This window comes from Cydia strobilella, chromosome 20 (assembly GCF_947568885.1).
Source record: "Cydia strobilella chromosome 20, ilCydStro3.1, whole genome shotgun sequence".
Taxonomy (NCBI): Eukaryota; Metazoa; Arthropoda; class Insecta; order Lepidoptera; family Tortricidae; genus Cydia; species Cydia strobilella.
Window position 1 is genome coordinate 2,088,369 of NC_086060.1, and position 16,508 is coordinate 2,104,876.

A 16,508-nucleotide genomic window follows, 5' to 3' on the forward strand; every position below is an offset into this window, starting at 1 on the left:
TCAAATAACCGTATCCCCAAAGGGACCAGGCCACAGTATCTCATACAGCCAATAGATGCTAAATACACTAAGTATCCAGGCTCCCAAAGGCTCGCTAATAATGAAAAAGCTGTTTTGTGTGTTGACAAAGCTCTGTTCGAGTTGAAGATTTCCCGGGAGGCAGTTTTGAGTCGTTTCATCTGGCAATCTGGATAATGATTGGCGATTGAATGAACATATTTGTTTATCTGTGACTATTTTAAATATATTTTCACCTCAGCAGCTCGAACAAGCCTACTTTCGTCAATCCCGGGAGTGAGGAAAGTGCGGCTTTCCTCACTCCAGGGAGTGAAACAAAGTAGCTTTTTAATTTAGTGAAGGCCATGAACTGTCACTTCATACTTCTATTTTTTTTATTTGTAATATTATGTGTAATTTGAAATACATTTTAACCTTTTAATATGTTCTCACTACTGTGGTGAAAAATTATGTGTGCAACACGAGAGCAAAGTAATTTTACACTTTAAACACTCGCAAGAAAAAACAACTTTCCTCTCTTGTTGCACAAATAACTATTAAAAGTGAAAAAAAATACTGCATTGGGTGAGACTTGAACTCACGGCCTCTGGATCGATACGCCAGCGCTCTGCCAACTGAGCCACCAAGACCTCATCCATAGTCAGCTAATCTTACCACTATATGGGTCTAGAGGACCCTAGCGACATCTACCGTAAGAAAGAATACGCATGGATGTCGCTAGGGTCCCCTAGACCCTAGATTTTGGAATTTACCCAATAATTGTTGAAGGCAATTACTTTTTTTTTCAAAGAGTAAATGACAACATTACGGAAAAACCGTAAATCACGCAGGTGAAGCTAGTAGCCAGTCGTTATTTTCTATTTACATTTCATTCGACCTCTTGTCGATTTTTCGAAGAATAATATCTTTTAAGTAAGATTATTTTGTGTTAATTATTTTAATTATTATTATTATATACGAATGCACAGGCAGCTTAAAATAGCTGATACGTGCATATCAATGTCCTGCACTTGTGTTCTGTCCATTCGTAAAATGTTTGTCGAGTCTGTTTTTAAAGGAGTTCACTGAAGGCGCACTGATTACGGATTCGGGCAAACTGTTCCACACTTTTACTACACGGTCAGACAGGAAGTGTCGTCTTGGGATGCTACTACTATGCGTCCGTGCCAGCTTCAGAGAATGTCCTCTCAGTCTGTCATTCATATTCCGAGTGAAAATGTCACTCAACCCGGGTACGTTATAGTGTCCTGTGAGTATTTTTTATGTTTCTATTAAGTCACCACGTTGCCTTCGCTGCTCCAAGGTTGTCAGGCTCAATTCCTTTAACCTATCTTCGTAAGGTCGGTTGCGAAGAGATGGCACCAATTTTGTTGCTCTTCTTTGGACTCTTTCAATAAGGTTGATGTCCTTTCGGAACAATGGATTCCAAATTTGGAAGGCATATTCCAATAAGGGTCTTACATATGTTTTATAGAGTTTAATGAAAATATTCTTATCCATATAACGAAAAGCTTTCTTAATCATATATAAAATAGAGTTAGCCTTTTTGGTAAAATCCAAAATGTGTTCCTCCCATTTTAAGTTATCAGCTATAACGACACCAAGATCTCGCTGGGAAGCAGCACTGCAAATTTTTGGAGCCAATATTATATGTCTGCTTAGGGTTTTTTTTTCCTATATGAAGTACAGTGCACTTGTCTGCGTTATTCATATTTATTATTTACGAAAATCAAGGTTTAACTTTATTACAAAGTAAATCCAATACAAGTTCGTAACCAAACTCTCAAACTGTATTAATAGCCCAAGTACCGCATACCCACCGCATACCGCTCACGCGTCGCATAATCTTTGTATGTAAATGTGGACATACTCGTAATATAGACCTATATGCCGAGATGAGGCTATAAAACGGAACGTCAAGCGCGTGCCATAAATATGTTCTTTTAAAAGTCAAAAGGGTAGAACTTTATATATATATTTTTTAATGATATATGCACTGTGTCACGCAGAAATTCGCCGCTCCCACGAGCATTGACATTACTCAATGCGCTCCTGACGTCAGCACCTGATTATGATTTGTTTGCATGAGATGGACGACTGTGTCAGTGTCTGAAGTATTGTGAGACGATCGATGATAGGCCTTCCACGGTCGATGTATAATAATTTGTTTATTGTTTATTTATTTAAGAACAAGTTTGGGAACAAATCAAATTATTGTATTAAATATTTTGATTTGTGTTTTTTAAGTAGTCACACTACTATATATAAATTAAAAACTGTAATAGATGTCATATATTAAAGAAAAAGTGAGCCACGGGGCGGGGTGGCCTAGGGGGGTCCATGGCGTTAGCCGCGATAGCTAAAGACGCCGGTTCGAATCCGGCCTTCACCACTGGAGGGCTTCGTCACTTTTTCTTTAATATATGACATCTATTACAGTTTTTGTTTATTTATTTGTTTATTTTGTTTATTGTTTATTTAATACAGTAATATGTTATGTGATGTGTTATTTCTGTTTCTTCCTGTGTATTTTGTATCTTGTACCTACTTTTGTATTATATTTTTCTTGAAATGAAATATTCTGTTAGCTTATGTTTCTCAGCGCATTAGTTTCTGCTGTAATGCCGTTTAACCATAATTGTATTAAATAAATAAATAAATGAGAGAAACGAGCAGACGAGCCGCCTAATGGTAAACAAATACCGTCGCCCATGGATACCACAACTGCATTTATTATACCTACAATGTGAAATGTCTACCCGAACTTGTCACTGCTAAATACCTACTGTAGTAGCTATTAGTTTACTGTTTCGCAATGTCCAAGTACTTACACTCAGCGTCAAATACTTTGGTTGCTATAAAATATTTGACGCTGAGTGTACCTAGTCCTGAATAAGTTACTTGCCACTTATCTGACGAATAGTCGTCGTTGGCGTTTCACAATCTTCAAATAAGCTACTGGTAGATAAATATCTTTACCTTCAACTGAAGGTAGTTTAATATGGCAGGTAATTTATTTTGTTAATTAGCTGTCCAATACTTTACTGAGACTTTGTGAAACAGACTATTTTAACTGTTTTACTTAAAAGTAAGAGGTCCAGAAGCAACTTTAATTCAAGTAAGAATAAAATGGTTGCATTTTTATCGTGATATGCATAACTTCACAAATATGAACTTGTTAGAAAATCACTGATTTAAACTTTCACGATTTCTACACATTATTAAATTGTAAAACGGGACTTAATCGCGTATTTAAGTTTTAAGATTTACCTCCGACGTTAGAAGATGCTAGAAGATGTTGATGTCAGCTTTAGCCAGTCTTCTCCAAGACCACGGCGACAATGCCGTCCTCGAAACGTCGGGGGTAAATCTTAAAACTTAAATACGCGATTAAGTCCTTGTTAGAAAATAGCAATCACTACAGCACTAATTCAATAGCAAACCGCTAGTCCTCTGTCTTATCCGTTAAAACGCAAAAAAATACTCGAATATTTTTGAAGATCATCACAAAAATTCTTTCACAATTCGTGATACCACTATCCGTCTCCGAATCGCTAAAAATACAATATTAAATTCCGCAAATGATGAAAATCGAGACAAGTTAGGAAAAATTGTCTATAGATCGAGAGAATCATTGGCCAAATCGCACGACGTCACGGCTGGCGTGGCAAGAAATACTAAAAGAGGATTTTAAGGAAGTTTTCTTAAGTTTTGTAACCCGTAACTGAATTTACCTAAGTAAATTCAGAAGGTACTAGTAGATTGTAATGATCATGGTTTTTGCAGGTTAGCAGTCAATTATTCCTCGTTGTCGTAAGGTAATTGTCCCAATGCTCGACATTCTAGTGCCCGATAGTTGACACTCTCTATTGTTAATAACGTACCCAAGTTTAAAATCATAGAAAACAACCAACATATTGAATAAGACTTAATTATTTTAATTAATTTATTACGCATATTAGCACATACATAATATGATTTTCAGCATTCTAATATTCCCTGCTATGGTAAAAACATAACATTTTATATATTCGCGATTTATGTCAACATCCCTATAAATTGTATTTTTGCCTGTATAAAACAAATGAATAAAATCAATGGCTTACCTTTGACGGCGCTTAACTTGTTGCCCACCATCTGCTTGGCCACGAACGCCGCCATTTTGTTTTACTGTATGCTCAACTGTAACAAGGAGAATACAAATTATATAGATTTATTCAAATTAACTAGTTCAAGTTTTATATTAATTTATTTTATTTTAATTGAATCGAATTTGTTTTGTACCTAATTTAATTAGTTTTAGATTAGTTTTAAGTATGTCGTGTGTCCTAGCAGGGCGTCATGGACTGACATTATTTGATTATTTAACACCTTTTTGATTTTATGTAATGATTTTACAACGAATAAATGTAATATAAATATAGGTACTAGTAGTTCGCCCCGAACTATTGTATTGTATTGTATCATTTATTTCAGACAAGTAGTCCATATTATATACATAACATAATTACAAACATCATTAAAAATAGATAAATTAATCACAAACTATGAACTCACAATTCGCCAAAAACATTGAAAAAGCTAGTTTTTTAGGTAGATTCATTTGAATAATTATTGTTTTCTTTTTCTTTATAATTACATCAAAAAAGCTGAAATTAGAGATGGCGGCCGTTTTTCGCAATTTTAACTACGGATTCATGTTAAGGGACCTTTCGTATAGCAATCTTTGTCGTGATCAGACCAATTATGAAGAAATTTAAGAGTCTCGAAATATAATTATGAAGTAAAAATGTTCGTGAACCCTCATCTTATATCCTGTGTCAAAAAAATTCTAGCAGTAACCCACTTCAACACATCATACATGAACTCAAATGCATGACATAATTTGATTTTTTCGTTGACTTTCGTTGAATTAGATTTTTGTGTTGCAATGGTTATTACTACATAGAGCGGTACTGTCATAGTAAATTTTGTAACCACAGTAACTTCACTGCCATCTATCGACACACTTAAAAACTAAAAATGAAGATTTATAAAAATACGATAAAATGTATTTAAATATGGATGATTTTTTTATTTGCATTAATTATTTTTATGATTTTGACCCATGTTCTTTCACTGATATGCGTTAAAATTGTTAAATAACAAACGAAACCGTCAACGCCCTCTATACGAGAGTAGGCTAAAACTGGCGCCATCTGATCGAGAATCAAATTTTCGTGATTTTAGAGGCACGTTTTTTCCTTAGACTGTATCCATCTATTACGGAGTTATATCTATCTTTGTTACTACTTATCATTTTTTTTGTGTACAATTGGCGATCTTATTGTGAATTTCTGCTATTTTTATTGGAAAAATAACATGCAAATTTTTCAATGAGAAATAAATATTATCTATATCTATATATAAATTGTAGCAATATATATATCCGACTTTCCTTTCTTTCTCTAGGGAACGCCGATTAAAAAATGATCAATCGGAACTGCGATTAGGAATTAAAGCTCTTAAGCCATAAGCCCTCCAATTATCGTGGCTACTTAAGGAATTTCATTTGTAAAAGAAATGAAAGGTAATTTCGATTGAGATTTTTTGCATTCAAATCCGAAGCGGCTTATCTTTTAAGTCGTGTTCCCATTCGTGAGTGATTTTTTAAATTTAAATGTGGAGGATCCCAGGTAGCAAAGTGACGTCAGCGACGTCATAATGACGTAACAATGACATCATATTGACGTCATAATGACGTATAAATGCTATCTGGGATTCAGGTAACTGATTCTTTTTTTACGTACGGGTATGATAAGCAAACCTGTGATAACTCGGGGCACGTTCTAGGGATTTGATATCAATAAAACAGATGTCGATATATATTTTCAAAGATAGATATAACTCCGTAATAGATGGATACAGTCTAAGGAAAAAACGTGCCTCGAAAATCACGAAAATTTGATTTTCGTTCAGAGGGTGCTACTAGTTTTGGCGTACAGTCGTATAGATGGCGTTGACGGTTTCGTTTGTTATTTAACAATTTTAACGCATACCAGTGAAAGAACATGGGTCAAAATCATAAAAATAATTTATGCAAATAAAAAAAATCATTTATCTATATTTAAATACATTCTATCGTATTTTTATAAATCTTCATTTTTAGTTTTAAAGTGTGTCGACAGATGGCAGTGAATTTACTGGGGTTACAAAATTTACTATGACAGTACCGCTCTAGTATAAGTTACTCTATGATATTTTGCATCCGTCAGCCGCCCATTAGTCATTATATTGTCAAAATAGTTTTGATCAAGAACTCTTTTCAGGCATATTTTACAAAATAAATAAGGTTTGTCTCGAAATGGTTTATGTACCTATTACCTAATGGTATTCATTATGACAAGGAAAATTTCACTTTTTATGTACTTTTAGCAATAAATGAAACTGGAATAATGTTTAAGAAATAATAAATAACGATATAAAATGATTAGACTAAAACATTTAGTGCAATTGTGGAAATACTGACTTGGTTTAAAAATCAAATTAATTCTTCAAAAAAACACGTTTTTAAAATTTAAGAAGCAGTATACAAAGCGATTTTGTATAAATATATCTATTTTGTTAAACATTTAAATGTTGACAGTAACATCGATATATTTAACTGTTGATAAAATATTTGCTACGTCAATATAGTATAAGTGCCCCGAGTTATAACTAATTTGATGATAAGTAATGCGATTGTGAAATTCGAGTCTTCAAAAAAATATTCCAAATCCAATCATTTAAATCAGTGATCATTACTTGTCAATTATTCGTAAACATAAATCAATGTAATATAAGGATAAACTTTAAATAAATACTTAGTTATACGATTTGATGAGGTAAGAGAAATATTAGGGTAAAATAAACACTTGTAGAAAATCCTCATACTGTTTGTCTTGCTTCGAGCAATAGTTATTTGTTTTATAAGGGGGCAAAGTTGCTGTTTAACCTCCCGTGCCAATATTGATACCCGAGGAAGCGAAAGATTCCAAAATTGAACCACGAGGGTAGGGAGTGGTACGAAAAATGGGATCTTGAGCGTTGCGAGGGTTCAAATTTTGCCACCGTGTGAAACACGAAATATTAAATGAGGAAAATACTAATTATAAAATAACAAAAAAATCTAACGAAATCAAATCCAAATGAACGTAATAAAAGAATTATCATTCAAAATCATCATTTGAAAATCAATTCTGCCAGCAAACATAAGGAAACAATTCAAAATTTGCATCAGCGGGGCTAAGATGGTCGGCTGTCTATCATTTGTCACGCTCTATAAATAATAATAATAATAATCAGGCCTTTTATTTCCAATAGATTCTATCATAATAAGATTACATTCATGCATAAATATATTAATTACATTAAAATCATATCATAAACTTAACACATCATTAACTATTAACGTATCAATAATTAAGTTTAGTATTAGTACAGCGTTCATTCGTAGCATTTATTAGGTATTTCTATTTAATAGTATTAGAAGTTCAATTACATATAGGATGTGATAATTTTAACTAAGTATTTATTTATTATAATTATTTTCTTATTTCTATTGGGCTGTCCATTTTTGGACATAGGCCTCCTCCCTCCTGTGCCACTCGTTCCTGTCGGCGGCTACTCGAGTCCAGGTGATGCCCGCCTCGGCGACGATGTCGTCTCGCCAGCGTCGCCGCGGGCGGTACGCGTGCCGCGAGGCGCCGCGCTGGTACCAGTGCAGGATTTTCTCGCTCCATTGTCTCTAACAAGTACGTAAGTGCGAAAGTGACGCATGATATGACAAGTGACCAAAACGCGACCATGATGCCGGTGCTGATTACTTTGCCCCACATGTGGATAAAGTGCAACTTTCTCATTAGTTTTTAAACAATCAAGAGGGCCTTTACTAGTTGGTGTGGTGAAAAATAAATTATGTTTCTCTTACCCCAAACGACTTTACTAAAGAAATGTATGAACATGTTTTGGAAACAAATCAAATAAATAATATATAAATTATAAACTGTAATAGATGTCATATATTACATAAAGAAAAAGTGACGAAGCCCTCCAGTAGTGAAGACAGGATTCGAACCGGCGTCAGCTATCGCGGCTAACGCCATGAACCCCTAGGCCACCCCGCCACGGCGGTACCCGTCACAATTTCTCGGCAACATGCCATCTTAGTAAGACTAGGCGTCTTTGACCAGCTCTAAGGGCAAGTAGTGGTTAGAATCCGGCCTTCACCACTGGAGGGCTTCGTCACTTTACTTTAATATATGACATCTATTACAGTTTATAAAGAAATGTATATTTAATAAAAGACATACTTGGAATTTTGCAGGGTAAGGCATACCATAGAGTAACTTATACTAGAGCGGTACTGTCATAGTAAATTTTGTAACCCCAGTCAATTCATCTGTCGACACACTTTAAAACTAAAAATAAAGATTTATAAATATACGATAGAATGTATTTAAATATAGATAAATGATTTTTTTTATTTGCATTAATTATTTTTATGATTTTGACCCATGTTCTTTCACTGATATGCGTTAAAATTGTTAAATAACAAACGAAACCGTCAACGCCATCTATACGACTGTAGGCCAAAACTAGTAGCGCCCTCTGAACGAGAATCAAATTTTCTTGATTTTCGAGGCACGTTTTTTCCTTAGACTGTATCCATCTATTACGGAGTTATATCTATCTTTGGGCATACCAATAGCAGAGCGTCAATAGAGCTAGAACCTCACCGGCTTTCTAATTAGAAATATTTAAAGAAATAGTGGGCTAGCTCTGGCTTACCTATTTATTATCTTTAACGTACTCGTATCGTACGTAATTCTGCAAAAAAAGTATGTATTTATTTGCGAAATTCGTGGTTACCCTAACAATTACCATGCTTCCTTCAAATACCCATAGATACTCTGTCTTATCCATGTCAAATTGAATGTCATTGGAGTCAGGTTACTTTTGAAAAGTCATATCTCAGTCAAGTAGCATTATGCTGACGCCCAAACCATTCGTCACAGCAAATGTTTAGTTATTAAGTTACAGATATTAGGTTGAGATTATAGATTATAGATATAATGTTTATAGGTTAAGTAACTTTTTGATATTGTGTTTTCTGTATTCACTGTTGTGGCAATAAATACATATTCATTCATTATTCATTAATTCAAGTAAGACATTTTTATTATTTTAATTAAGTAGTTTCGAAGCAAAGAGGCTGTGACAGACGGATGGACAAACAGACGCACGAGTGATCCTATAAGAGTTCCGTTTTTTCCTTTTGAGGTACGGAACCTTAAGAAGTTAAAAAAAAGGAAAAAAGTGTGATTTTTTTACTTAAATATGATGGTGAACGAGCCTTTAACTGAGTATGTTGACTTATTCCTGCATACGTCTCATGAATCACCCTGTATACAGAATACAGTCACAAAGCTACTGTACAGAATATTATTATATACCCTCCATTTTAATAGAAGCGAGAAACTACCTAATTGTGTTAGCTCGAACTGCCTCGAACCGGTTTCAGCTGATTAAACTAGTTTGATAATATCATTCTCGGCAGCCGAATCGAACCGACAGCTCTGAACTTTGCTGGAAGTCTTATATTCCATCTAACTATTAGGCATGCTCTATGGTAATAATTCTGGCTAAGTTTCAATTATGTTTTTAGTTGCAAACCGAAATAAAATGTCATATACGCTTTTAGTTGGCATGAATCCTTTTTTTCGTTTATTTGTCTAATCAAAGGCACATATCATGGAGACTATATAAAGGAGCCAAATCTCTATGTATGAAAAGTGTCCATCAAAAAACAGTAATTGGGCGGCGCCACCATACACTGAAATACTACCAAAAACAACCTACGTAAATTGGTCGGGTTATTTGTTGGTTCATGTTATACTCATATCCCAGACCCTAACTAGCGCCTCCGGAGAAATTAGGAACTATTATTTAAAGCTGAAAGCGGTCACTTTTTTCAACAATTCTGCCATAAGAGATTGGCATCCTTTTCTATACCATCCATAGCACATATACTGATGCGCTGTCGGAAACATTCCAAACTTGCGAAATTTTCACACGGTAAAATTTCGGAATCTCAAAACAAAACAAACATGGGTATTTTTTATTTCGAACACATACAGAAAGACAGGTGTTTGTATGGAAACATTAAGCGTTTGTTGGAGCATTATCTGCTCATATTCTAGTATGGGAAAATAAAAGTTCCAAAATGAAAGTTTATTTTGTTTCCTGTGAAATTTTTCTGAAAGTTCCGAGAGCGTCACGCCACGGAGATAAAGATGTTACGATGGATGTGTGGCGTTGGCGTTACGCTATTCGATCGCATACGTTACGAACACATCCGTGGCAGCCTCGGAATCCGTGACGTAGCGGATTAGCTGAAGGGAAGTCGTCTCCTATGGTATGGCCATATAAGCCGCAGACCGGTAGACTACGTAGGAAATAGATAACCTCACTATCCAACCCAGGTAGCAAAATGACGTCAGCGACGTCATAAAGACGTAATAATGACGCCGCTGACGTCATAATGACGTATAAATGCTACCTGGGAAGGCCCTAATCACGCGGCCGCGGTAGGCCTAAGCAGCGCTGGTTGGACGTCGTAATAGCGGACTTGGAAGAGAACAATCTCACATCTGAGGATGCCGAAGACCGGGCAAAGTGGAGAAGATTGAGCAGGAAAGCGGACCCTGGAGCTAGGCCGGGAAAACGCTGGGTAGGACTAATCAAACACATCTCTGGAAACAATAACGGATCAGTTGGAAACAAATTTCGACAGCCGAACTGCAAAAAAATATCACACAAAAGTACTTAGTCATTTATACCAAAAACAAGGGTTGAACTTAAACTTTTGACCAGTACTGTAGGTACCTATGTTCAATTGCTAAACATATGTAAATACCCAACATGAAGTTAACAGTAATCTAAAATCTCATTAATTTTCCTGTTTAGAAAATTACCTATACATACGAAATACAAGCTTAAGGTTACAAAAAGAGTATGGCTGGATCCTGTTTAATTAATTTCCTGTTCAATTCGATACTAAGACATTGGAAATATCAAATAGGTATTGGATTTAAATCGAAACTCTAAAAGATTTCAAACCACCTTACAGTTACATTTTACATTACGTAACAAATCTCAAATGTCTTACTCCACGCCATCTATCCTTAACATCTGAAACTACGAAGCGATAGCATCTAGCAATCAGTTCGGTGATTTTGCGACAGATGGTGCTAGTGTCGCGGAGCGAGACGCGGTTACTATGGAAACGGAACCCCTGTTTATGGGGTGTTTGGCAACCAAGCATTCGATGTTGATTTTTAAAGGTTTGTGTTATTGCATCGAAATCGTTGAGCATAGCTATTATTTTGCAAAGTGTGTATCATACAAAGAATATATAGGATAGAGGGGTACTGTCATGGTAAAATTTGTAGTCACAGTAAATTTACTGCCATCTATCGACACACAATTAAAACTTAAGTGAAAATGTATAAAAATATCAAAAAAATTATATATATTATATATGGATAAATATTTTTTTTATTTGTATTTATTATTTTCATATGATTTTGACCCATGTTCTTTCACTGACATGTGTTCAAATTGTTAAATAACAAACGAAACCGTCAATGCCAGGCCACGAGAATAGGCCAAAGCTGTAGGCGCCATCTGTCCGAGAATAAATTTATCTGGATTTCCGAGGCACGTTTTCTTGTTTAGACTATTCATATTATACGGAGTTACATAGGTTTTTAGGTCATTAGGAGCGCTATAGTCAAGTATTTTCATTTTCCCTATTTACGTTTGTGGCATGAAAACTTAACGTGGTCGGATCCAAATAACAGATTAAAGTTCTAAAGTATTAAAAAAACAATTTAAAAGTAACCCCGACAATCTAAAAACAACAGCGCTTGAAAATCAAAATCGCGAAACTTGCAAAGAAATGCAGATGGAAAAACGGCGTTGTAAAAATGGCATCTGGCTTGTTTCGGAAGTAATTGGCATGCTACAATCGCGTCGTGGATTGTGATTTCGCAAGCGAGTATTTATTTAATGCCATTTTAAATTGACCTCGATATCGTTCACAAATATGGACATTATAAACTGATATAGATTACATTCACTAAAGAAAAAGTGACCAAGTCCACCGGTTGGTGGGGGCGGTGGACTTGGTCACTTTTTCTTGTGCCATGTAACTATTTTCGACAGGGGAACGCCTGTTAATGGCTACTCCGTTTGGTTATATTCTCTAAGTACCTATATGTGACACAATCCTTAAATCTTTGATGTATAGATAGTTATAATGGACTGTTTCTATTTCACAATCAAATATATTTTAACCTCTTCTCCTAACTACACGCTACAATAGGGAATATTACGCGAAACTCTGCGTAGGGGGCGTCACTACCACAATCTGAGGGTCTTGCATATTCGAGCGATAAAGAGGCAGTTAGCGAAATTTCGGATTCGCGTTTCCCGGTTTGTCCTCCACCTTGATGCATCAATGTCATATTTTATTATCTGAAAACTTGTCAAAAACCTGTTAAAGGAACAGTATGTATAATGTTACTCTATGGTTTACTAAAAAGGCTAGTGCTGCACTCTGGTCGCAGAACATTGCAGTAATATCCCCTATTAAGTTTTGACTATTCGTCAATTTGGAAAAGCTAAATTTAAACTAGCAAATTTCTAAACCCAGTCGTTAGAAGGTTAAATACTGTATATTAATATGATATGGTGTTACTTCTTTGGGTTCCGTACCCAAAGGGTAAAAACGGGACCCTATTACTAAGACTCCGCTGTCCGTCTGTCTGTCACCAGGCTGTATCTCATGAACCGTGATAGCTAGACAGTTGAATTTTTTACAGATGACGTATTTCTGTTGCCGCTATAACAACAAATACTAAAAACAGAATAATATAAATATTTAAATGGGGCTCCCATACAACAAACGTGATTTTTTTGCTGTTTTTTTCCGTAATGGTACGAAACCCTTCGTGCGCGTGTCCGACTCGCACTTGGCCGGATTTTTCATTTCCTTTCCATCGTGAATAAAACAAAAAAAAAACAAAAAAATGTACATTTTTTGTGATACACAAAAAATGTTTTGTAAAAACGGGACCCTATTACTAAGACTCCGCTGTCCGTCTGTCTGTCACCAGGCTGTATCTCATGAACCGTGATAGCTAGACAGTTGATTTTTTTACAGATGACGTATTTCTGTTGCCGCTATAACAACAAATACTAAAAAGTACGGAACCCTCGGTGCGCGAGTCCGACTCGCACTTGGCCGGTTTTAAAGTAATCAAACTGCCATTATTATTCCCCCGTTCTTAATTGAAAGGTCAATTTGTAATGGTTTGTTTGTGCCTTCGACTTGCTAGCTTGGTAACTATAGGTTTCAAACATCGTAAACTCCAAACTCAACATTGTTGTCAACAATCTCGGGAATTCTTTCTGCAGTACGTGAAACGGCATTATTGAGCGTAAAAACTGTTTTATAAAGGGTACTGTGAGTTTTTACAAAAAACAAACAAACAAACAGGTTTTGTGTGTTTTGTGTATCATAAAAAATGTACATTTTTTTGTTTTTTTTTTGTTTTATTCACGATGGAAAGGAAATGAAAAAACCGGCCAAGTGCGAGTCGGACTCGCGCACGAAGGGTTCCGTACCATTACGGAAAAAAACAGAAAAAAAAATCACGTTTGTTGTATGGGAGCCCCATTTAAATATTTATATTATTCTGTTTTTAGTATTTGTTGTTATAGCGGCAACAGAAATACATCATCTGTGAAAATTTCAACTGTCTAGCTATCACGGTTCATGAGATACAGCCTGGTGACAGACCGACAGACGGACAGACGGACGGACAGACGGACAGGCGGCCAGCGGAGTCTTAGTAATAGGGTCCCGTTTTTACCCTTTGGGTACGGAACCTTAAAAATCAACTGAAAGAAAACGATGGAGACAAATAACTATTCGGTTTTTTTTTTATGTAATAGGAAAGGTTAGCCTAAATGTTGGAATACCTACGTGAAAAGTTGCAATAATGTTTAAAACGCTAACTAGGCTGTCTTGCATTTTTTAACTTAATAGTTTAAATATATTTTACAGTGCATATGCCATATGGTGCTACTTTGCCTCCCTAGTGCGGTAATTATTAGCACAATACGTGCGTATGTCAACAATTTAAAGGGCCATACGTACTGTAAAACGTTGTACTCCCTTCGGTCATGTTTTAATATATCACAAGTCGTTGTGAATTTCCTACTTTTCGCACTTGTATCGTAAATAACTATTATTAGTGCTATGCCTACTTCAACTTAGGTAAAGATCTTTATTAAAGACTTACCAAATTCGCATATCACAGCTGAACAATTATTCCCCGGCAAGCTCGCGTCTCCATACAAACGTAGTTACGCTCGTAAACGACTAGCTAGATTGCTCTGAAACTTAGTACTTACAATTGGATAAGGTATATCTATGTCTGAAATTAGTTTATGAAGCTTCAGATGCCATAGTAAAAAAAATACAGCGCATTTAAGTTTTCCATACGAAACTTGTTTTTGCTCTATTTCGATTGTTTTATATACCAGAGCTATATAAACTAATTTCAGACCTAGATGTCCTACATATACCTCATATCATTGTATGTGCAGTTTTATTATAATCCAACACGTAGTTTTAAAATGAGAACGGAACTCCGTTTGTATGGAAAGGTGAAATTCGGCTAAGCTTGCAGGGGACTCTTAAACATTATTGCGGAATACAAATGCAGGACTTAACGTCTAAAGGCCTTTTGAACCAGTCAGTAAGACAGGATATCTTAAGGAAACATTGACACTGAAGAGGCCCACTGATTATCAGTCCGCCGGACGATATCGGCCTGTCAGTTCTTCGGAATTGACAAATTTTTGTTCTAACTGACAGGCTGATATCGTCAGGCGGACTGATAATCAGTGGGAATACCAAAAAAAATATGTTTCTAGAACTATTTTCAAACTTTCCAATAACGCTGTTGAAAAATCTATTATATCTATCTAAGTTAAAGTTGATACTGGATTGAGAAAAATGACTTTCGCGCTTTCAGCGCGAGTTTGAAGTTATTACAGCAACTTGTGCCGTTCTGTGCCGTAGTTTCTGACTAGTTTGTATACATTGAGTACTTCCTATAAAATTTATTTCTATAAGTCCATATACTTATAAACAAACCTGTCATAACTCTGGGCAAATTCTAGGGATTTGATATCGATAAAAATATGTCGATATATTTTGCATTCGTCAGCCGGGCTAGCACATGATTGGCGCGAGAGTATCTCGCCACGACATAGACTACTCGTCCCCCTTTAATTTATACAGTTAGTAAAAGACGGGTAGTCTATCTCGGGGCGAGATACTGCCGCGTCAATCATGTGCTCGGCCTACAGCTGCCTATTAGTCATTATATTTTCACAATAGTTTTGATACAGAACTCCTTTCAGGCATATTTTACGAAATAAATAAGATAGTGGCGCGATTCGAGAAATGAATTAGAGATTCACTAGATATGAAATAGTAAAGACATGTGACGTCCCACGGATAAAGGTACCTTATGGCGGTTGGAGCTTACGCTATTATTAACGCCGCGCCAATTAATATTAATTAATAATCGCAATGATTTGCGACGCCAGCCGCCATAAGGTACCTTTTGCCGTGAAATGTCACATATCTTTACTATTTCATATTTAGTGAATCTCTAATTAATTTCTCAAAATCGCGCCGTTTGTCTCGAAATGGTTTATGTACCTAATGGTATTTTTATGACTTAAGGTAGATTTTACTATTTATAGTTTTTATGTACTTTTAGCAATAAATAAAGATGGAGTAATGTTTAAGAAATAATAAATAACGATATAAAATGATTAGAATCAAACATTTAGTGCCAATGTGAACACTTTGACCTGGTTTAAAAATAAAATAAATTCTTCGAAAAAACACTTTTTTATTTATTTATGAAGCAGTATACAAAGCGATTTTATATACTTAAATATATTTATTTTGTATTCTGATGGTATGCCTTTTTTTGGTTAACAAAGTACAGTTATTTTGTAGAACATTTAGATGTTGACAGTAACATCGATATATTTAATTGTCGATAAAATATTTTGCTACGTCTGTTTAGTGCCTCGAGTTTTCCCAGGATTGGTTGAGAGGTTTTGTTCATGTGTGCTTACTTTCAACATTTTTTTTTCTTTTTATAGATACCTACTTAGAAGTAGGTATCTATAAAAAGAAAAAAAAAATGTTAGAAGTTACTTGTGAAATGTATGTTGTATGTAAAATGTTACTTCTAAGTAGGTATCTATAAAAAGAAAAAAGAAAATGTTGTTGAAAGTAAGCACAGATGAACAAATGAAGAAGTAGGTATCTATAAAAAGAAAAAAAAATGTTAGATGTTACTTGTGAAATGTAT

General features: G+C 35.3%; 1 protein-coding gene across 3 annotated transcripts in view; it reads right to left on the minus strand.

The window, feature by feature from the left end:
* The window catches only part of LOC134750557 (complexin), a 414,109-nt gene that overhangs the window by 137,875 nt on the left and 259,726 nt on the right, over positions 1–16,508 (minus strand). For 2 of the 3 annotated variants that reach the window (XM_063685762.1, XM_063685764.1), the window contains exon 3: positions 4,125–4,200. In XM_063685762.1, coding sequence (XP_063541832.1) covers positions 4,125–4,179 — 55 coding nt within the window. In that variant the 5' untranslated portion in view covers positions 4,180–4,200. Of the gene's footprint in view, positions 1–4,124; positions 4,220–16,508 lie in introns of those variants that run through there. The other variant, XM_063685763.1, reaches the window with a different exon arrangement.